Source organism: Corythoichthys intestinalis, chromosome 9 (assembly GCF_030265065.1).
Source record: "Corythoichthys intestinalis isolate RoL2023-P3 chromosome 9, ASM3026506v1, whole genome shotgun sequence".
Classification (NCBI taxonomy): Eukaryota; Metazoa; Chordata; class Actinopteri; order Syngnathiformes; family Syngnathidae; genus Corythoichthys; species Corythoichthys intestinalis.
The window spans coordinates 44,885,055-44,908,681 of NC_080403.1; the positions used below are offsets into that span (position 1 = coordinate 44,885,055).

The 23,627-nt window shown below is 39.7% G+C and overlaps 2 protein-coding genes across 3 annotated transcripts in view; one reads left to right on the plus strand and one right to left on the minus strand.

Moving 5' to 3' along the window:
* The window catches only part of cenpp (centromere protein P), a 143,234-nt gene that overhangs the window by 104,823 nt on the left and 14,784 nt on the right, over positions 1–23,627 (minus strand). For both annotated transcript variants that reach the window (XM_057845946.1, XM_057845947.1), the window contains exons 5-6: positions 17,648–17,736; positions 8,981–9,077 (exon numbers count right to left, since the gene is read on the minus strand). In XM_057845946.1, the coding sequence (XP_057701929.1) occupies positions 8,981–9,077; positions 17,648–17,736 (186 nt within the window). The remainder of the gene's footprint in view (positions 1–8,980; positions 9,078–17,647; positions 17,737–23,627) is intronic.
* Positions 476–5,782, plus strand: ogna (osteoglycin, paralog a). The gene is made up of 6 exons (XM_057845949.1): positions 476–704; positions 4,047–4,110; positions 4,451–4,615; positions 4,719–4,921; positions 5,050–5,142; positions 5,219–5,782. The coding sequence occupies exons 1-6, from the start codon at positions 567–569 to the stop codon at positions 5,387–5,389; spliced, it is 834 nt and encodes a 277-aa protein (XP_057701932.1). The 5' UTR covers positions 476–566; the 3' UTR covers positions 5,390–5,782.

The following is a 23,627-nucleotide window of genomic DNA, read 5'->3' on the forward strand; positions in this document are numbered from 1 at the left end:
CATTATCGTGGGCCTTGTGTCGCAAATCATGTCGTATCGTGCGCAACTCAGAGGTTCCCATGCCTAGTGGAGATAGGGACATCTTGAGGTCAACTGGTGGTACTACTACGGCAAATGGAACAAATTAACCGGCATCTGCTGGCCGAAATGGGCATTGTAGGAGCAGGTCTATTTATTGCAATTATGACAATAGGCAGGTAGAAGTTGCTAGAAAGTTTTGGTGATAGTCATATCATATCGTACAGCACTAAATAACAAGTTGGAACTGACGAACTTATTGGACTAAGGTGTACATGACTGTAAACTGCACCCATCAAATTCAATGAGATGACTCATCACAAAAATAATCAGTGATTGATGGAAATCTTAGTTTGTAAAGAATATTTTTGTGGACAGTTTGGCACAAATTTCCAGCACTTCCTGCAGAGTGAGTGGCAGTTAGGAATGGGTTAAAAAGTCTGCTTTCCCCGCACAGCGCTTGAGCCTTTATATAGCGTCATTTGACACATCCCGCCAAGGGGGCTTGAAGCAGACAGAGCACATCTGCTGAGCCCGACTCCAAACGTATGGCGAGCAGCATGAGGGCACTGCTACTGACGTGCATGCTGCTGGCCTCGCCGTGGCTGGCCACTGCCGCTTCCCCTCGCTCAGACACCCAGCTCAGCAACTTCTTCGCCAGCTACTTCAAATCCACGCGAGCCAGGGTAAGAAATTGCTTTGCTCAAAAATGGCCACACTTCTACAAAGACTTCTTTTAAACTCTTTGCCATTGACGATGATAGACGTCCAATTGTGTGGCGTCCAATCATCCTTCTGATGTGAATTTAAAGGAGTTTATCATGTGTAGATGTCAAATCCATTATAAGTGGGAGGGTTGGCAGAGAATAAATGAAAGTCAAATGGATGGACGTCAAGCAGCGTCAATGGCATTAAGAAATATACATTAAGATTTGGTGGAATACATAAATACATAAAATATAGTAACGATGAAATAAAAAATATCGACATTTTTATTGAAAAACAGCTTAAATTGCTGGAATTAAAAACCAAATAAAATTAATAAATAATTAAAAAGGGGGGATTTATTCATCAATTCCTTCTTTTTTATTTCTTTTATATAGAAAAAAAATCATTAATATTAAAAAATATATATATATTTAAATTAAGTTTCTATATTTTATTTTATTTCTTGTAGTTTTTTTTTTTTTTTTTTTTTTTTGCTTTTGATTCAGTTTTTATTTTAATATTATTATCAATTTTCTATATTTTCCTCTATTAATTTTTATCATTTTTTTTTAAAATTGGGATTCAGGAAAATTTCTGGTTGTACTTTTTTTTTTTTTTAACATATACATGTATTATTATTACTATTTTAATGTACTTGTACATGCGTATTCTCCCAATGATTTTTCAACGTATTTTTGTTAAATGTGAATTCATAAATCAAGGGTCTGATTGAAAATTTGTCCAGTCGTGTGGTGTCCAATTGCCCTTCTGCCATGAGCCTCACCAGTAGATCTCCAATCCATCTGAAATGGGACGGTGGCATCGTTTGACTGTTCTAATAACAAAACCTAGATTTTGCCTGTTTTTCCCGGGAGAGCCATAAAAATCGGACCTACATTTGGGAAACTCAGCACAGTCCACTGAGTCCACTTCTCCCCACTGGAAAGACTTTACATGCACCGCAGAAGCCCTCACACCACCACAAGAAAGAAGAAACTATTTCACAGACACGCTAGCCAAGCAAAAGCAAACATTTGTCTGCTCTGCGGTGAAAACGCTGCATGAATCAAGCCAGTGCATTTGTCAATGTAATCTTCCCTTCGCACCCTCGGGACCGGTTGTTTCTCAAAATGCTTGGAGGGCTCCAAAGATTTCCCATCTGTTGTAAAACACTAATTCAATTTAGTCGTGGTTGTAGAGGGAAAAACGGAAGAGTTCCGATTTGAACCCCGGCCTTGATGGTCCATTTACATTGTTTTTTCGATTCAATATACAGTATGCGATGATGTTGTAAGGGTCACAAGCCAAGAATAAGGAAAATCTATTTCCAATTTAGCTCACGGAAAGTCAGAAGGAAAGGTCAAGGAGATTTTTGTGGTCTGGAATGTTTTTCTCATAGTATAAATATATTTTAAATAAATGTGACTGACGACGTGTCGTTCAGTAAGGTTTATTCCAAATGAATGGGTCAGATCAGTACAGTACCGGTAACTATTTTTTCAGCGGAATGCCCCAAAAATTACCATATTTTTCGGAGTCCGAATCACTGTTGTTTTTGTCAATGATGACGATAACGAAAATATTTAATCAATGAACAATTCTTTCATGACGATGACATGCTGGAAACGTGACTTGAGAGACTAAAACATAACGAGATGGATGCCAGTGGTCGTCTGACAACACGAGAACGGATGAAAATTTGCCATTGTTTCCGCCATATATTCACAACGTGTGATATTTGCTTATTGTATGTGTAGTTAGAACACATTTAGCAGTGTTTGGTCGTGTCACTCATGTAACGTGCTGCGCCCCCCCCCCTGCCCCACACACAGGCTTAAGTGTGTGCCCATTCCAGGCTGCTGCTTGGTAAGTTTTGTTTTCTTATCTTGGCTATGCCATGTTGCTTTAGCCTTTAAAGGTCTGTGCTGTGTGATCATCACACACTAAACTACCTTGTAGCATTAGCATAGCGCTCGCTTTAGCATAGCGTTCGCATTAGCATACCGTTCGCGTTAGCATTAGCATTTAGCGCTGTGACCCGGTGTCTTGTCTTGAAAAACATTTTACATACAGTTCGTGGCGTCCAGAGGGGTTTAATTAACTGCAAATAATGTGCTGTTTTCCTGCTGAGTCTGTATTATCATCATGACAATGGTGATGTCCTTGTAGACTATAGTTATGTGCTTGTCTGTCATGTTCATTTGAAATAGTTGGAAACCTTTTATTTATTCAATAATTCATGGACTAAAACTTTTGAAGATTATAGACGAAAACATTTTGAGAAGTGTCGACTAAAACTAGACGAAAATTGTCTGAGTTTTCGTTGATTAAAACTAGATGAAGACTAAAATATGACTAAGACTAATAGGTATTTTCGTCCAAAACACTACGATTAAAACGGAAATTAAAATGGCTGCCAAAAACAACACTGCTACGGATTGTAAAGCGCAACATCAATGACCGAGTTGGTGCATAAGGTGCACTTCAAGACGTATGAGAGTATTTGTCATTTGTTCTTTATCTTTGTAATTACTATTTTGATGTTAATTCATTTATTTTATCTATTATAACCGTTCGAATCAGAGTCACCTAATTTTAAGGATCAGCCGATACCGAGCACCAATCCGAGTTCTCGGCAATGTACAGTATTAAGGATGGGGAAAAACATCCAATTGTAAAATATGCCCACATTTCAGACATTATCACTCTTGCATGATGCTACCGTTAGCTTCCCACAACAGCTAGCATAATATTCTCCAACAGGTGGTGTTTACTCCTGCTGTTTAGGGCTCTTTTGCAATGTAGCATAGTACATAACATACTTTTTTCTTCATTTGACAATACTGTATTATTGTAAATCTTGATTATTTTGTTGCCTTGTAGCCCCTAAAAATTAAATTTTTTTATTTAATTTTTTTTTTTTTTAATAAACCCGATCTTTTCCACCCGATTCCAAATCCAGCGAAAATGACGTGTTTAAGTCCGATCTCCGACCATGTGATCAAATCGGGGACATCCCTAATTATTTGTTTTATTCATGGGTTTGAAAAAGGTTGAATGTTTGTCTTGAGTAGATTACTGGAGCAATGTAACACAGGAAAATTTGGTTTGAAGTCATTAACTCATTGGCTACCATTGACGGCGCTAGATGTCCAATCATTCGTTCATTTGCTCTCAAACCACCCACTTCAATTGGAGTGGACATCTACTATGAATGAACTGCATGAAAGCAAACAATTTTTCCCCATATCTTAAGACTACTGCAAATGTCACGTGACAAACTTGACTTTCTAATTGTTTGTACGTAATTGAATCTGCAGAGAGAGCTGCCTACAGCCGACCAACCAGATGATAAGCCCGTCTCGACAGGGGAAGATGACTCAGGTATGTAAAAGAATCAGCGGACTTCATTTTCTAAGACTTCATTCCTTCAGTGTTCACATTGCTGTTCACATTTTTGGGCTTTTCAAAGTCACATAACACAACTTGCATACAAAACCTGTCTGCAAGTCAACCCATATCAATTCAACATATCTCCCTGACACCAGTTCCTACATAGTTGTGGCTTTGGTGGCATCTAGAACTACAACTATGAAAAAATAGGTGCGATTCTTGACTAACTAGCTGAAGATTGGGTCGGAAAATTTTGCAGAACAGCAACCTTGACAACTACATGAGAAAATGCCAAACTGTACAAGTGAAATGACTGGTTTGACACTTGCAGGCCTGCCTACTTGTCTACTCTGCGTCTGCCTAACCCGCTCGGTGTACTGCGAGGAGGTCAGTCCGGACATGACCGCTGTTCCCACCTTGCCCAAGAAGACAGCCTACCTTTACGCACGCTTCAACAAAATCAAAAAGATCAACACCGGGGACTTTGCTGACATCGGTAAGTTTGATACTTTGGACAGCTACTCAGTTTAGGTATGGTGCAAAGTACAGCAAAAGCAGAGCAGTTACAAACATAGTGGCTTCGCTTTGTCTTTCAACAGTGACACTAAAGAGGATCGACTTGACGGGTAACCTGATCTCGGAGATCGAGGACGGGGCATTCGCTAAGCTGCCGCTACTGGAGGAACTGTCTCTGGCGGAAAACAGGCTGGTCAGGCTTCCGGCGCTCCCCGCCAAGCTCATGTCATTCAACGCCAACAACAATTTCCTAAAGACCAAGGGTGTGAAGGCTACCGCTTTCAAGGTAGATATCACTTCTCATGAAACCATGTTTACCTTAAAATGATGATTTATGCATTTTGCTTAGTGCGACACCCATCGAACAAACACTGCATGCTAGTTGATTAAATTGCAGTTATCGTACCCTGACAGAAATTGACCAACCTGGTTAACCTGTACCTGGCTAACAACGAGATGGAAGCAGTTCCACAAATCCCTGAGAAGGTTCGGACATTACACCTCCAGGTACAGATCCCAAAAAGATTCAGAACGTGCGCCATTTTGGTTTCCACTTTTGACCCAATTTCCCTTTGACCACCAGAACAACAACATCACGGACGTCAACATCGACACCTTCTGCCGATCCAATGACACCTACTACCTTCGACCGAGCCTCAGCGAAGTCCGCTTGGATGGAAACCCCGTGGTCCTTTCCAAATATCCCGACAGCTTCACATGTTTGCAAGTACTGCCTATCGGACGGTACCGGTGAAGAACCGCCAGGGTTCAGGAAAAGTTTTGGCCAAAAGTTTCTTCGGTGGACTCAGAAATATTTCAGATTTTTGGGAGGAACTGGTCCGACTCCTCAACATTACAAAAGACCACAGAGAAATAGTTTAAGGTCCCCATGACTTGTCATTTTGCTTCCTTATTAAAAGCCAGTCAATCCGAAATGGTCTGGAAAAACTATTTGGAAAGATTATTAATGCCGAGTGCCTCATTTTAAACGTTAATTTACAAACCCCACTTGAGTTGAAGCAAGGAAGCATTTATCATCAGTTATTTAATCCGCGTATGAAATATGTAGCCCCAACCAATCTCCTTCAGTAATAAATATGTCTCATGAAAATGATTACCAGTGTGTATAGAATTGTGCTTGTACAGATATGTGTATGGCTGCTTAAGATATTTGAATAAAGTTTAAACTTTTTTAATGTGTATGGAATCACTGTTGGCAAAGAAGAAACATCCAGACAAATGTTTTTCCAGCCGAGTTGATGGTGGTAATTAGTTAGTGAGTAATGGCATCCATTTGGTCAAATGGATCAATTGTCCCGATTCTTTACAGCCCTGGGAATTCAATTTTGTATCGAAAATAGCTGCCATTGCTTTATGCTAGGCGTTTAAATTCAAATTCATGTAATGTTTAAATCATTCACAGCCATTTGATTAGAGTACAGGGCTAAAACGAGTAATCAACCTATCTTCAACTAATCGATTAGCAAATATAACAACAACTATTTTGATAGTGATGAGACGTTGAGACATTGTTGACCTAAAAGTGATCCAAATCCTTTTAGAAATGAATACTCATTGTATTGTTTTTTTGTTTTTTTTGTTTTGTTGTTTTTTGTTGAAATTCTTCTTCAAATAACAGAAAAGGGGAAAAACTGTAAATATTCACTTTTTTTAATTAATTTACTTATTTTTAATTATCTGAAATTTTAAATACTCCAAAAGACAGCAAATATTCTCCTAAGTTATTTAAATTTTATTTGTAATTTTTTTTTAATTGAAAAAAAGGAAAAACAAAGGAGAAATAAGTTTAGTTAGACAAGTCGACAAAAAAAAAAAAAAAAAGAATTGAATTGCATCCCCAATTCAATTGGATTGGACATCTGTCACCGTCATTGGCAGCAAATGATTTAAGTTTCTGAGGTAGGAGTTTATTTCAAGGTCGAATTATAAATAAAAGGCAGCCAACAAGTTAACGACTATAAACATTCACGAATGAAAAATGCACACAAAGAGCTTATAAATGTTTGCGGTTTGTAGCAGTTAAGTCCGACCACCATCAGTGCGTGTGAAACTGTGGATGTGTGCCACTTGCAGCACAAAAACTATTTGCAACTATTTCATTCCAGCGTCTGTGTATCATTATCAGTTATGCGCTACGACCGATTGCATTTTCCAACATAAAAAAATGCAAGCGGCGCAAAATAAAACTTGCGCACAGGCAAGTATGGAAAATGCGAGTTAATGCTGCATTCGGGCGCCAAGTTGGCAAAGATGTTTTACTGAGTAAACAGAGGCGTCTCTGTGCCCCTTCTGCAAATTGATTAAGAGTTTTTACTGCTGTGACGGCAGAACAATGGCCAAAAGTACATATGCAACTTCATTAAAGTTAGTTTTTCTAAGGCGCTTCGACAAATGTGTGGTACTGTATGTTGAGGCTCTCAGAAATTCACCTGTTGGATGCATTATAAAAAGGAAAGAAAAGTCAAGAAAATGTCAAATTTTAGGAAACTAAAAAAATTTGGGATTACCTGGTAAAATATAGGACTTTTTAAAGACCATTTTTATGACTACTTAGGAGAGAATGTAATGTCAGTTATGGGGCAAAATAGCCAAACTCACAAAAAAATAAAATAAAATAAAAAATAATAATAATAATACTATAACTCCTACAATGTCAGAAAAGTTCTCAGTCACAGTCAAGATGAGGAAATTTAACCCTTTCAGAGACAGTTGTCACTACAATTGACATCTACAGTATTTCTGAAAAGTGACTTGCAAGAATAAAAGTATAAAATCTGATTAAATATAAAATCTGTATGAGGTAGTCCTATGTTCGGGCAGTGCAAATAATCGAAGTGAAGTAGCAGCAGTTGACAGTGATGGCATTGAATATTGCACGTAAATAAGTATTCCACATAGAATATGTGTGAATAGAAGTAGCAGCGGTTTGACAGTGGGGCATTGAATATTGCACGTGAGTAAGTATTGCACATTGAATATTGTATCTAAGTGAATATATCTTGTATAACTGTATAATTACAATAAAGGGCTATTCTATTCTATTTAAAAGGTATCATTAGCTTAACCCCGAAATCCCACAGAGTCAGTCACAGCTCAGCTCAGATCCATTGCGGACTGCCTGCGTGCGGGCTGCGTTGCCCAATGCCCATTGCATATGTCTCTCATCCATGCACCCGCAGACATGTGCACAAAATTGAGGCGAGCACGTCAATGGCAGATAAAAAAGTTAAGCTATTCCAGTCACAAAACAAAACAAAAATATTAATTTGATATTATTTCGCATTATTTATCCTTTATAATACTCTTTTTTTTTTTTTGCATTTGCATCTTTCTTAAATAACTGATTTTTTCCCAAAAATCTATGAATTATTTCATTTAAAATGTTTAGATTTTTTTTCATTGCACATTGCAAAATACATGCGCGGAACACTAATACCACAATTTGATGTCAAATGGGAGCTGCAAAATATTGTCCCCTGGGCCACAATTGGCCCCTTTGCTGCACTTTTGAGACCCCTGTCCTATATGAATGTAATGTAACATTGAATATTTGTTTTTTTAATTAGTGCATGAAAGGGTAAAAACCCTTAAAAATGTTCATCTCGAACATGATACATTTCACAGGGTTAAAAGTGAAATACGTTTCAAAATGTTGGATGTTAATTGCTAAATATAAAGTATGAGTTTGGCGAGATCCAGATGAGCCAACTAAAATGCAAACAAGACAAAATGGACACCCCGACATCGACAAAAAGGGGCAATATCATTAAAGGCCACCAATTTACAGCCTCAGACCCTCTCATTTGTCCAAGCACCAAAGCCACAACATGACATGCGAAGAAGTCATGAAAGTGAAACCGATCCGCTGCCTGTGTGACTCCCGGTACCACACAGTTCACTTTCTTGGTTTAAGCATACACATTTTTTACATACTCCAGTTCACTCGGCATTGAGTTGGGAGGGACCAGCCCTGCTGCTGGTTGAGCGGAGACTTTATGCGCGAAGCGAGCTCTGTAACGCCCATCTCTGTGCAATCTGCGACGGGAGGACCACCAATGTGTACCAAATTGAAGCACATTACTGCGACGTACTTTTGAAGTGTCAAAGATCAATGTGTGAATGCACCATCAGCTCATCACAGCTCCTTCATGCAAGCGAGCCAGCTGGTTCCACATTTAAGATTATGGGTTCGCGGAGATCACGATGCACTTATCAAAAGAGCTTGCGAGACATACGTAGGTTCCCGACCCCTGCTTTAGCAGAACATTTACAGATGTTTCCCAGCGACCGATCTGAGTTGAGTGGCGGTTGTGTCCCCACTTACCTGAAAGTGCTGGAAGGTGCGGCGTCGGTCGTTGATCCTGTCTGACAAGGTCCTGAGTGTCCGAAAGAACAGCAGGAGGTCCTTGCTCTCCTCTACCCTGGAAAGATATTTACACACATCAAAATTAGAGGAATATCAAATTTGACTACCGTATTTTTCGGACTAAAAGTCGCACCTGAGTATATGTTATAAGAGTATAACCAGCCATAAAATGCCCAACAAAGAGGAAAAAAACTAATATAAGTCGCACCGGAGTATAAGTCGCATTTTTGGGGGACATTTACTTAATAAAACCCAACACATAGAACAGATATGTCATCTTGAAAGGCAATTTAAAATAAAAAATATTAAAAATACAATAGAGAACAACATGCTAAATAAGTGTACAGTATGATAATGTTACATGATGCATGAACAACGAAATGAAAACGTGGCCGGTATGTTAACGTAACATAGCTATTAAGAGTTATTCAGAGAACTATAACATAAAATGTTAACAAGTTTACCAAACCATCAGTGTCACTCCAAAACACCAAAATAACATGTGAAATGATGTAATAATTAGGGATGGGAATTGATACGATTTTTACGATTCCGATTCCATTATCGATATTGCTTAACGATTCGATTCTTCATCGATTCTCTTATCGATTCTAATTTCGGGAAAAAGAAGAACAAACGTTTTGATTGGCATCAAGTTTGTTTAATCAGAAGTCACAACGTTACAAACTCACAACGAGGTCAAAAGAGGCCCAAAGCCTCAATGTTAACTGTGGCAATAAGTGGCAAATGCACATGAATGTGTAACATTTTACTGAAACATTTTTCTAATAAAATAAAAAATATTGGTATATTTTGGCATATAGGTCGTTGTTCTGCCTTTGGCAATGTCCCCAAACTTTTTCCTGTGAGGGCCAAATAACTTTTCCCTTCTCTGATGAGAGGCCGGGGTCAGTTTGTAACGGAAAAAGTGTGATGATTGCAGGAATGCGTAAATGTAAAAAAATTATTGTTTTTCAGAAAGCCACAATCAAATAACCCTCTGTGGATTATTCACGGAAAAAAAGTAAATAAAATAAAAATAATAATATAATATAATAATAATATATAATAATAGCACTATTAATTAAATAGATAATAACCAAATAACCCTCTCTGAGTTATTCACTGAAAAAGGCCAGGAAATAAATAAGACTACTGAGGGAGAAAAAAACAAAAAAATTCAAAATGCTCTCTGGAATTGTTCAGGGGGCCGGACCAATATGGAGCCACGGGCCGTAGTTTGGGGACCCCTGTTTTTATTTACCAGTATATTGAAATGCATGCCTTTTAGTTTTTATGGTGCTTTCACACCTCAAGTGGTGGCGCCCTTGCGCTTCCTCACGCGAAGAAGAGCGCGCTTACACACGAAGAAGAAATGCCGCATCTAAGCGAGTGAGCGAGTTAGTGAGAAAGGGAAACACTGCTACGAGCCTACGTTCTTTGTTAATGTTTGTAAAATATCTACAGAGCCAACGCCTGTATGTATCATCTTCTGTGTTGTTGTTGTGTTTCCACTCGCGATCAGACACTTAAATCCAGTTGTGTAGTGGTTTAAACGATGTGCTAATGCTAGCGAACGCATGCTAACTTTACGTTGATGCAAACCTGTTTGTCATTGGGGACGAAACTGATTTGTTTCATTTCTATTTTTAGTTTCAAGTGATGGTTGAATAAAGTCAGCAAATTATTCCAACGTCTTCTGCATCGTCATTTGGGAGTTTAGCTAGCTGTATAGCCAGGACTGAGCCTTAGCGTCTTGGTGAGGACAGTGCAGTCTATTCCCTCCCGATGCAGTTATTTCCATCTCGCAATGACTGCAAGTCGCTTTGTTGTAATTTTTCCTCGTGAAGTGAAGACACACTTTCGAGCGTTCGAACCTACGTGCTGTCATTGTTATGTTTACAGCGGCAATGCTCGTGCTAAACTATCGTAACCTTTCATTTTCACCCTTTTTCCTGGTGAAGTGTAGCCAAACTTTGGAGCGAGTGGTTCTTGGCGCCATGCTAGTTTGATGCGTCTGGACAACAAGACACATCACGACGCAATATACGTCTTTAGGGATCGTTGAAGGGATCTTTAAGGCTTTTTCATTGTGATGTCGAGGCCTCGAAACACTCGGAACCGGTTCCGAATTGGAATCGGATTTCGATTCCCATCCCTAATAATAATGTGTTAATAATTTCACAGATAAGTCGCTCCCGAGTATAAGTCGTACCCCAAGCCAAACTATGAAAAAAACTGCGACTTATAGTCCGAAAAATGCGGTATAAATTTCAGCTAAATGGGTTAGTTCCATCAGTTCTGATTAGAGATCAGTAATTTTCTGAGTCACGATTCATTGGTGTCTAGAAAGGGGTGTAATGATTAGGGGTGGGAACCTCGGGGTACCTCACGATACAATACGATTTGTGATACAAGGCTCACGATGACGATCTCACAATATGGCGATATAACAATTATCGATACATGGGTCAGGAAATAATCGGCAATATTTCATTATACAAGTAATAAACAGAAAAACAAGCTCTTTTCATCCTTATGCTGTGAACTGAATTGATTTGATCACTTGTAGACATCCAATTCATTTGAACTGGGAGGGTGGAACAACAATCGGTGCAAAGTTTGCCCGGCTGCCATCAGGCCCCCCTTCAGGCCGAGTGCCTCCCTCCAATCCAACGTCTATAGCAGTAAATGGCAACTAATGAGTTTAATTTTGGAAGCATTTCAGGTCATTTGCTGTTGAGTTTCAATCACTTCCTGTTGATTTTGGGGCATTTTTTTGGTTACTTTATGTTAATTTTGGAGTATTTCTGGGTCCCTTTTGGGTTAGAAAACAGGAATTGACCTAGGACTCTCCCCAAATGTATGGGCACTGACTAAAACTGGGCAAGAAGTGATCTGTAAATGCCCCAAAAATCAGAAAGACTGGCTGTGGATGCTCTGGTTTAGAATGAGCAAACGTTAATTCGCCCCTCAAAGTAATTGAGTTAACAGAGACATTATTCTAGTGGAGGATTTTGGTAGCAACTTGTTGGTTCCTTTTTTTTTTTTTTTTTTTAAACAATGATACCTTTTTAAAACAATATATAGATCCTTGGCAGGTGCATATCAATAACCTTGTGGGATACAAAGTATCACGATATATCACTTTTTCGATATTTTGTCACACCCTAGTAACGATACAGTATGTTGATCTGGATCGATACATGGATTGGTTAAGCAAAGATCGAATCAAATTGATGAATTTATGCAAAATGTGGATTTTAGATAAGCTGTTTTGTTATAAAGAATGCTTTTCATTCAAAAGTCTGAAATGTTTCAGCGACAGAATTGTCAGGAATGCCAAAATTTATATTAGGGTTGGGAATATCTGGCATGAAGCCGATTCGATATGTATCTAGATACACAGGTTACGATTCGATTAAAAAACGATACATTTTTAAGGCCGAGCGATTCGATACGATTCGATACAGTGTAAGAACGATACGATACGGTTCGATAGAGTGAAAAGGAGACGATAGTAAACATTTGTTGTGTGTGTTTGTACAGTATTTTAAACATATAAAAAAGACCACATTTCTAATATAGCAAAATTAAACAACAAAATTTCATACCAATGTTATGTTTTATTTTTTTTATGAAAAAAAAAAAAGGCTTACTATATGACTGTCACTTTGTTGGATGGGATTGATAATAAAATAAAACTCCAGTGACAGAAAACAATAAAGTGCAGTAATTCAATTACTGTATTTCCTGGTGTTTTTTACACAAGAGGTAAGTAATTTAAGTGCAAACTTTCAACGTAAACATCTTACAAACAAAAAATATTAATTATATGCAGCAGCTCTAGAAAAAAAGAATTAAACCTGCAATGTTATCATAAATAAATAATAAATTATGCTTTACCACTGGTATAATTGGGGGAATAAGATCATGGCATTTTAGACAGACAGGTCAATAATCATTACTTTAACCAAATACACAGCAAAGTCATTCACTTATGCCTGTGCTTCCTCATTTTTTATTCCTTATCACTGTCCATATCTTTTTTTGAAGGGCAGATCTTTCTTGAAGAAGATCAACTAATCCACATGTTCATGTTTAAGTAGACTGCTTTTCGTGGAAACAATATGCCGCCCTTTCCACCATTGTAGTCTTCAAAGTCCGACTTTTGTTTTCCTGGATGCGTTGAAAATCAATCGCTGCACGTCGCTGGCGTCGGAGATCACACTGTCCATTGTCTTAGCATGTTGCTTTGTTGCCACTACTAGTTTCGTTTTGGGCTCTGAAGAAAACGCTACGGAGCGTGCGTTACAGTGGTTTTGTTAGCTCTCGTGTTGTTATGACACGCCCGTGACGATCGGGTAATGACGGCGACTAGATGCGGTTCTGCCGAAATGCATGGGAAGTTGAGGCAACCACGACTGTGAGTAGTGCTTGTCCATATTATATCATGCGTGCGGTCTCGAGCTAAGTGCGCTGTGTGGTGAATGACACAAGCGCAGCATGTGAAGTAAAAGCTAAATTATTATCATATTAAGCAATGCATTAGAAGCCAATTCTTGTGCTCGCGATAGCCGAATTCTATCTCTACTATCGATTCATTGAATATTTAATGGCTAATTATTGTCGAATGGTAACTTTACTATCGATACATCTGTATTTCTCACCTGTAGAACCGGATATCCGGTCGTATCGGTTTATCGTTCTCAAGCTTAATTTATATCTATATTAAATTGCTTTAGGTGAAAAGAATTGGGCTAATGTATACATGATGTTGTATGATATCCATCAAAGGCCCTTGAATTGAAATGGAATCATGGAAGATTTTGTAACACCGGCAAATATCATATCGCTGTCCAAAGAACTTATGTGGTATCATCATGAAATTGTCGATGTACAATCTAACTTATTAAGGGATGTAACGCCTCATCTCGATGTATTGAACCGTTTCGGTTTTGCATGTTCAGTTCGATTCACTTGGGAACCGTTTCAGTTTTGTTAAATGCCTTTTTTTCCTTATAAAGTGTATTAGTAGCTCAAGGGAAGCGTTGCGTGCACAACCAAGGTACTGTGTTATTGCCTTGTATTTGGGGGCTGACAGCACAAGTATGAGAAAAACATTTGATTCGATACATACAAGATTTTAAGTTTAATTACCAGATGGATATATTGAACAAAATATATAACAAAATACTGTAATATATATTTGGCGAGAAAATCTGATATTTTAGCCTACCAGCACAAAGAGAGGGTTAAAAAACCAACAACAACATAAACTGATCTTACACACAGAGTTTCACCACTGTGCCGAAATACAAAAAAATGATTTGTTTACATCCATGTGGGTGAATTTTCCACTAGGCATGAAAGGGGGCTCGATGGCAGCCGGGCAGACTTTCCACCGATTGTTATTCCACCACACGGAGCCGATGGAAACAAAATGATGGGTGAGAGCGCAAAAGTTAGTTTTATTGAAACGCTGGTCTCTCACCAACTCCATGACTAAATGGTTTTGACACTTTGCGTCTTTGCTGTGGCACAAATTCAAACATACAGCCTGTCAATGCAAATATGTTCCAGTGCGGGTACGGCTAGAACTTTTAAAAGGTGCTTTTGGGTGCCAGGCTGTCGCGTACAGTATGTGCGTTTCAATTTGCTCCTTCATGTGGTCCATTGCAGCTGCTAATTAAAAGTGAAGACTCTGACATGTCCAATTTGGAGTGCCAGCCTTGAATATTAGGAGGAGAAAGTATACCATATCTTCATGTCTAAAATAAGATACATTCAACACTGCATTTCCACCAAACAAAAATCTCAAATTCCTAATCATAAGTCAATGTAAATGCAAAAAAAATTCAAATGGTCTAGACTGCCGATGTTTAAAGCAGATATTTGAGCCCTAATATACTTTTCCTGATAGTAAAAATCTTAAATCACATTATTATGTGAATTAGAATCATATTTTGAGACAGTTCGACTATATACAACAATTTGGCAAAGTGCAGATGATGAGAAATTAGTCTTTTAATCTGCCGTTTAGCCCCGCCTGTCATTATACCGCTCTAACGTCCCCAGCTGGAGGATGACGTCGGCAGGGTCCTGATTTCAGCGGATTTAGAATTCAGCCCATTGAGGGGGACGATTCAGATCGAGGAAAATTGCGACAGAGAGCACCAAAATGTCATTGTTTCAATCTCTCTACGCCAATATTTTTACAGGATATTCTTTTTATCTAAGTATTTTCGCCCAATTGCTAAATAAATGGTATTGTCATGACAAATAACAGTCTTGTGCTAAATGAAATTATGAAATATGAAAAATGCATTTAGTCAGTATCACAGGGCAAAATTACTGCACAATGGTCAAAACTGTCGACATCTTGCACCTCCAGAACGGTGTTTTATGCCACCGGAGTTAGTCAGGCTTTTGTCATTTCCCTGCCCCGGCTTCGGAGACGGAGGAAAGAGCGTGGGGGAAACACCAAAAATGACAAATCACACAAAAGTACCCCAACTCATGTCACACACGGCGGTGGGGTTGATTGTTTCCATCGATCGGCCAGCCCACACCAGCGGGCAGACAGTGTTCGTCGCCGGGGAGAGAAGGGCAAATGCCGAAAATGACAAATCCCACAAACTACCTCAACTTATGTTACACACGGCGGTGGGGTTGATTGTCTTCACTGATCGGCTAGCCCACGGTGGCGGGCAGGCAGGGCTCGTTGCCAGGGAGAGAAGGGTAAACGCCGAAAATGTCAACAAAACAGGAGTAGTATTATCACCCACACAATGCAAGCCACCTCCTTATTAAAACGTTTGCCATGATCCCAGTATTTGACATAATATAAAACACAAAGCTTACTCACATCCGTCCAATGGTCTTTTGATTGTCGGACTTAAGTTTTCCCCATCGCGGTGAACAAGAATCTTTTGGAAATCCAAAAAGCCTCACACCACTCTCCATGGTGCTGCAACAAAACCCTGCAGCACATAGGGCTGGCGTGATACGAAAAATAAACGAATTTATCCACAAAATAGTTGAATCCGCAGTCCATCTGCATGCTATAAAGCAATGGCTGTGTTGTGAGATGCTGACCCAGGTGACGTTACATTCGCATTCTTCCTCAACCCGAGACCGGAGCCGGAAGTCATTCATTTTCATGGCGCGGGGTTAAAAAATTTGAATAAATAAAACGATCCCTTCCACATACATCCAAGCGGTCCATTTCATAGAGGAGCATAAAATATCACGTGAAATATGAAATAAACATAGTTTTTGCTGTCATAGGCACTTTAAATTTTACTCCGCTACTTCCTTTTGTATTACTGGCCACTAGTTGGTGCAAAATCACAATTAAAAACGATCGTCACCCAAACAGTGAACATTACAGTTATCCCATTATATCGGCTACATATCGGCTGATATCGGCCAATTTTGAGAAAAAGTTAATGTATTGGCCGGCCGATACGTCAGTCGAAATAGTAAAAATTCAAATTTGTTCTTCTTCTGGCCAAGATTCACCCACCCACTAATCAGTTTATCACGAGTAGCAGGAGGGTGGCAGAAAATAAATGTTCGTTCTTTTGCTGCCAACCCTTCCACTTAAAATGAATTGGACGTCTGGCACCGTTAAAGCCAGCCAATGAGTTATAATATACTCTGACAAAATTGCACACTCCCAGCAATTAGTGGGAGGGTGGCAGCGAATGTACAAACATTCATTCCCTACCAACCCTCCCACTTCAAATGGATTGGACATCTAACGCCGTCAATGGCAGACAGTGAGTTAAGCAGTGTCTGACCAAGCCATGATAACAATTCACTTTACATTCAAATAGGTATACAGTAAAGTAGTATTAAACGAAAATAAAAAACATTTTTTCAAAAATGTGACATCGGCCTGTAATAAATACACTGCCAAGTGTTGTAATCAGAATCGGGAACCCAAAAATGGTATCGCTAGTCGATATTGCGTTTTTTTTTCTTTTTTAACAACTGTAGTTATCCATTCATAGAGTTTTAAAAAAATTGCAATATTCAGGTTTTTTAATGTGTCTGTTGAACCTTCTTTTTTCGACCCTTGTCCTTTAGTTTTCTTCGAACTGAAGCCGTATTCTGTTGCCATAATCAAAACGCTGGCACGCAAAGACCATTCGTGTCATTTTTCCAAAAGTGGTGTCCTCCGCTTGTCTGGGGCGCCAATAGGCACATGCATCAGGATGACCTCAGCGCAGCTTGGCTTCACACTATCATTGTGGAAAAAGAAAAGCCCCTGACAGCTCGCATCTGACTTTCTTCAACTCTGGGCTCATTTGGCCCGGGGCTTGCAAGGAGTCACTATAACAGCCGCCGTTCTCGTGAATTAATCGACGGAGGAGACCAAACGTTAACCGCAGTGTTTTTCCACTTGTTGTTTTCCAGACAGGCGATGTCCAGATGTGATGGGCGAGGACGGCGAGCTTCGCACATCTGCTACGACTTGCTCCGAGCTCTCGCGGGAGAGCCTCGGACCTTGAAGCGCACCTTGCGTTACTGATGCACCGGTCTCTGGCGAACGCACCGTGACGTGTTTGCTTTGCGCTTGGCTGAAATCAGGTGAAGGGAAAACGCGTGAAAGCTTACCCAGAGAGGAAGCTGCTGAAGTTAGGAAGGTCAATGTCGCCCAGAACCACGTCCAGACTGACAATTTTTTTCTCGGGCCGCTCGCCGGTCTGTAACACAAACAGATTTAAACACAATAGCTTACATTAGGTATTTTTTTAGTCATTGTAACTTTATTTTTAAGCACACCTGCAGTAAATCGCTTCACTCAAATGTCAGATAATTGAAGAAAAAAATACACACATAAGCCTCACCTGACAATAAGTAACATTTTAAGAGGTATTTACAAAGAAAAATGTTACACAAAGTTTCGATTGATTTCAAAAATATCTTTTTTTAACCGAATTAACATCAACATGCCGAGTTACACACTCTACATTCATAAGCTGGCTCATCATCATATGTATTGAGCCAAACTGTGTCACAGGTCACACTGGTGTGTTCACAGCAAGTCTGAAAGCACAAACGCTCTTAAATTTGAAAAACCAGGGCACTACAATTACCAAGGGGAAAAAATAATATCCACTTGACCTAGACTTCTTAGTAGGCCTGCACAATATATTGTTGGAACATCGCCATCGCGATTTTGGCATGCAGAATAGTCCCATCGCAGGACGTGCGTTTTTTTTTTGTTTGTTTGTTTGTTTTTTTGGGCTAAGCAAACTTTTGTTTTGCTTCATAAAAGCAGCAAGTGTGTAGACACATGACCTCTTGGATTCCTTTTATATTCAGAAATCTTCATCATTCACAGAAGAACCCCTGTTGCCTGGATTAAACTGCATTATATGACTACAATGTGGTCATGGTGAGTTAACCAAAGTCTTCCCAAACAGAGCTATTCAAGTCACCTGGTGAAAATTCTTCTAATTTTAATATCGCAATTAGGGATGCCTCGATCACATATTTATGCACCTGAATGACCCGATTTTGAGAATCTGACAATACCAGGCATGAAAATGGGTCAGGGGTTAAAAAGGTGAGAAGGGTGTGGAGGAAATATGTTCCAGTACACTGTACACCCCAAAAAAATATTGAGCTCTGTTGACCCACACTGTGTTTCAGCAGGGCCGTGCAGAGACCGGTGGAGGGGCGGGTGCTCGTAGATCAAAAGGGGCACATGAACAAGTATTTAATACACCTTAAAACAACATAACTTCAATTTTAACCAACTTTACATACTAAGTTAATCACATGATGATAATAATAATAATAATTAAATAAAACCTCCCGACCCCCCCCCCCTCCTCCCAAAAAGAATTTCTCCTCGGATCTACGCAATTCACGTAGGTCGCCCTTTTTGACTTCAAAACGGCGAATTTCGCCGAAACAGGCATGAAAATGGGTCAGGCGTTAAAAAGGTGAGTAGGGTGTGGAGGAAATATGTTCCGGCATTCTGCCAAAATGTCCTCCGTCGGCAAAACGTCCTACATGAGGCGAATTTGAAAATTTAAATTTTTCACATAAGGCTTCTTATTCAAGTTAGCGGGGGTTTAATTAGTTGAAGGAGTTGATTTCAACCACCATTGAATCGCGCTAGCTTAGCCACTCCGGAGCCCTGAAACTAACAAATAACATGCAAACTGCACAGAATTTGTTCAAATAAACTCCAACGACTAATTAAACCCCGGCTAACTCAAAGCCGCCTAATGTAAAATATTCTGAACTTCCCCTTTAAAATAAAGACCATTGAATATGGCCATTAAAATGTTGTCTATAAAAGTTTTAGAGCAATAAAACAACAAAAATGAATGAAATAAACAAGAATCTTTCAAAGTATTTAATAATGGGTCCAAATTATTTTTCAAACAGATCATGTGACTATAGCACCTTAGAGACAGCCATTTGCTTTACTTAGCCAAAACAACAGCTGAGGAGGCAAGATGGATATTTAGAATTTCTTTAAACCTAAGCTTTCAAAACCTTCAACAACAACTGAGCTTGAACTGAGGATTGAGCACGAGCAGTATCAAACAGTCCTGGCTGTCTTGTTACTTGTTGTGCTGTATTTCCAAGTGGTGCTTGAAATGGATGCTTTTAGCGGTCGACAGTCTTTTTGAGCCAGCGCAAAGTTCGCAGCGCACGGAGATATTTTTGTCATCTTTACGGGACAAAAATGTGAAGTACTGGCTGTGTTTCCAGTGTGCACATGCAGCCGTTTGTAGTATATCTCCTACCTATTTCATTGTATCCTGGCGAGGTAGCAAGGCTATGTTGTTTTGGCCGCAAACTCCCAGCGCTCACGGCTCACGCATCATGGTGATACACGTGACCTGTTTTTTTTCCATCCCCGATTAGAAAATGTGACATGTGATGTCACTCCCATGACTACAGTATTCTTCTTTCTACATACATAATGGGGCAATAACAAAATAGTAACGCACAGGCATCAAGGGAAGTTACTTTAATTAGATTACTGATTTAGAAAAATGAACGCGTTACATTGCTCTTTACTGAAAGTAATCAGATTACAGTTACGCATTACTCACATAACGCGTTACTGACAACACTGCTTTTATATTACCATTAAATACGCAAGCTTGACGCCAACTTAACGGGAGCTATTTTTTCATTGGCGATTTGGCTAGCTGTCATACCGCAAAATATGAAAACGATTGAAACCATCACTCACCAAATTCAATATGCTGGCAAATGCATTCATCTAAAAAAAATTGGGAGTGAGACCTCTCCTCGTCCAGCGAACGTGAATTTGTGCTTAGGACAAGATCATCTGTCGGGAATAGCGATCTATGACGCTCCCCCCCCCCCCGCATTCAAATTTGTTTCTCTCTCAGCGGCTGTGATTAACCTCAATGAAGTTGCTCTCCGAGTTAAGCCTTGCCTATCATTCGTCTTTTGTAAGTTTTGTGTATTGAATTTGAAACGAAAATGCGTTTTGTTTTTGGCGAACTTTTTCATGAAGCTAAACTGTTGAAGCTGAAAATACGATTGTACAACGTTTTAAATGTATTCATTCGGTATATTTCAGTTACCACGATTTGAGAGCTCAATAAATTGAAGAAAAGTACGCCTTGTGTTTGGAGTGTTTGTTTTTGGGTTTGCTGGAATAGCGTCACTGACACACGCAGCATCAAACGGGAAGGAGTAAGCGCTGCCGCGCCACGCCACTTCTGGCTGCATTTTTGACACATGAAAAATAACGATTACGTACTACTGTATGACAGAAAATTTTCGTGGTTTTGTAACCACGACGTTTTCATAGCATGGTAAACCGTGAAGGTAACCGGCACATGGCTACACCTGACCCCCACCCCCCCACCCACCCCCCTTAAAAAGTCTCTCCTCGGATCTACACGATTCACGTAGGTCATCCTTTTTTACTTCAAAATGGCGAATTTCGCCGAAAGGTGAGAGATTTTCATGCCTGTAAAATGAACTAGGAGCAAACAACTGTCAGCGCGTATTCTTGCATAGCACCTTGGTCGTAGCACATTGTGGATGGTAATTCTTTTGAAATGTCCCTTGCTCGCCTGTAGTGGCACCAAACATCGGACATAGCTTTTTTCGACCATAAAATTCCTATTGAACTCTGCTAATGGCCTGCTAGTATAGCAGCTTTGGGGTAACAAACTGTGGATATACAGTGATACCTCTACTTACAAAAGTCTCTACATAAGGAATTTTCAGGTTACAACACACCTCAACTGGAAAATATTGCCTCTTGTTACAAAAAAAATTTCAGGATACGAAAGGCAAAAATAAGAGTATGGGCTGCCACTCACAGCTCCCAGAGTTTACTGAACGTAATGTACTTTTAGTCGCTCTGCCATTGGCTATTGCCTAGCATCTTCCTGGCATCCAATTGGCTCAGAGGGACCACTACTGTATGTGTGTCTCCCAGTGTCCTCTTCATTCGCCCCTCGGGCCATTAGGTGTTCTGACACCTTCACATGAGCGTATTGACTTTTATTCACTATGGACCCCTAGAAAGTGACGGTGAAAAGAAGAAAATAGGTTTTTTTGTCCATACAGTCAAAGCAAGAGATAACAGAAAAGAATGAAAAAAGCATGCGTTTGGTTGATCTCGCCAAAAAATATGGCCGTAAAACTTCTACAATTGGCATGTCATTTAAACAAAAGCAAGCTATTATTTATTCTTTGTTTTTTTACATTATGCACAACTCTCATTTTATGTTTATCATGCAATAATCTAGCAGCGTACCGCACGAATGCTATTTTTAGACCGCAAGGCTGCGTGACGTCACCGTCGTAAACCGGAAGCAGGTCAACATAGAAGCGCGCTCGCATACAACCAATGCTAGTACTGCTTGTTTTCTGCTGGTAATCATTCAAAAAAGAACATGCCGAGTAAACACTTCTGCTAGGGAACTTGTAGAAACGACTTTAGACATTATGGCATATGAAGGATGTTTCGTCATACGTTTCCCGAAGCCAAAAACTCAGAGGAAAATGTGAACAGTGGATAAACTTGTGCGGACATCCAAAAGACCAGTTTAACGCCAGCAAGGTGAAGCCATTCACCTGCAGATGCAGTAAACATTTTGTTGGGAGCCATGGTCCTACAGATGACAATGCTGATCCATTGCCTGCTACCAAGAGGGAAGCCATTTTGAAATTTTTATTCATTTTTTAGCGTGGCGTTTTACAGTGCTGCTTCTGTCTGACAATGCATGACCTGAAAAAAGTTAAAATGGTATCTGACTGCCACTGTTGTGGGTTTGGTCTAACTTTAGTCAGAGGGAAGTGTAAATAAATTAATAGGATTAAGATTTGTTATTAATGAAAAAATTTAAAGCGTTCGTTGGCTGTAACTGAGTAGAATTTGTGATCGCTACACAAAAATAGCAATATAAATTACCCCCAAAAACGGTCAGAGATGTAAGACAACCAGAGGATATAGCATATAAGAAAGACAGGGCATATGGTGGTAAAGGATAGCTTGTTGAAACAGGAGAATCTCATTGTCAGTGGTGTAAGGCAACGGGCAAAAGAAAAAGGTGTCGATGAAAAAGGTACCTCTAGATCAGGTTGGCTCTTTTTCAGCCCTCAACACTGAAGCCGTCTCTTTAACTGAACATTTGTATGTTCTTCCACATCTTTACCAGTAAATTAGGCACAAGGACATTTTCGGACAGAATTGGTAGGTTTAGCTCAGTAAACATCTCGTCCGTACACTATTTACAGTGGGGCGAATAAGTATTCAGTCAATCACCAATTGTGCAAGTTCTCCTACTTGAAAAGATTAGAGAGGCCTGTAATTGTCAACATGGGTAAACCTCAAACATGAGAGAGAGAATGTGGAAAAAAATAAACAGAAAATCACATTGTTTGATTTTTTAAAGAATTTATTTCCAAATTAGAGTGGAAAATAACTATTTGGTTACCGACAAACAAGCAAGATTTCTGGCTGTCAAAGAGGTCTAACTTCTTCTAACGATGTCTAACGAGGCTCCACTCGTTACCTGTATTAATGGCACCTGTTTTAACTCATTATCGGTATAAAAGACACCTGTGCACAACCTCAGTCAGTCACACTCCAAACTCCACTATGGCCAAGACCAAAGAGCTGTCGAAGGACACCGGAGACAAAATTGAAGACCTGCACCAGGCTGGGAAGTTTGAATCTGCAATAGGTATAATGCTTGGTGTAAAGAAATCAACTGTGGGAGCACTTATTAGAAAATGGAAGACATACAAGACCACTGATAATCTCCCTCGATCTGGGGCTCCATGCAAGATCTCACCCCGTGGCGTCAAAATGAAAACAGGAACGATGAGCAAAAATCCCAGAACCACACGGGGGGACCCAGTAAATGACCTACAGAGAGCTGGGACCACAGTAACAAAGGCTACTATCAGTAACACAATGCGCCGCCAGGGACTCAAATCCTGCACTGCCAGACGTGTCACCCTGCTGAAGCCAGTACACGTCCAGGCCCGTCTGTGGTTCGCTAGAGAGCGTTTGGATGATCCAGAAGAGGACTGGGAGAATGTGTTATGGTCATGAAACCAAAATAGAACT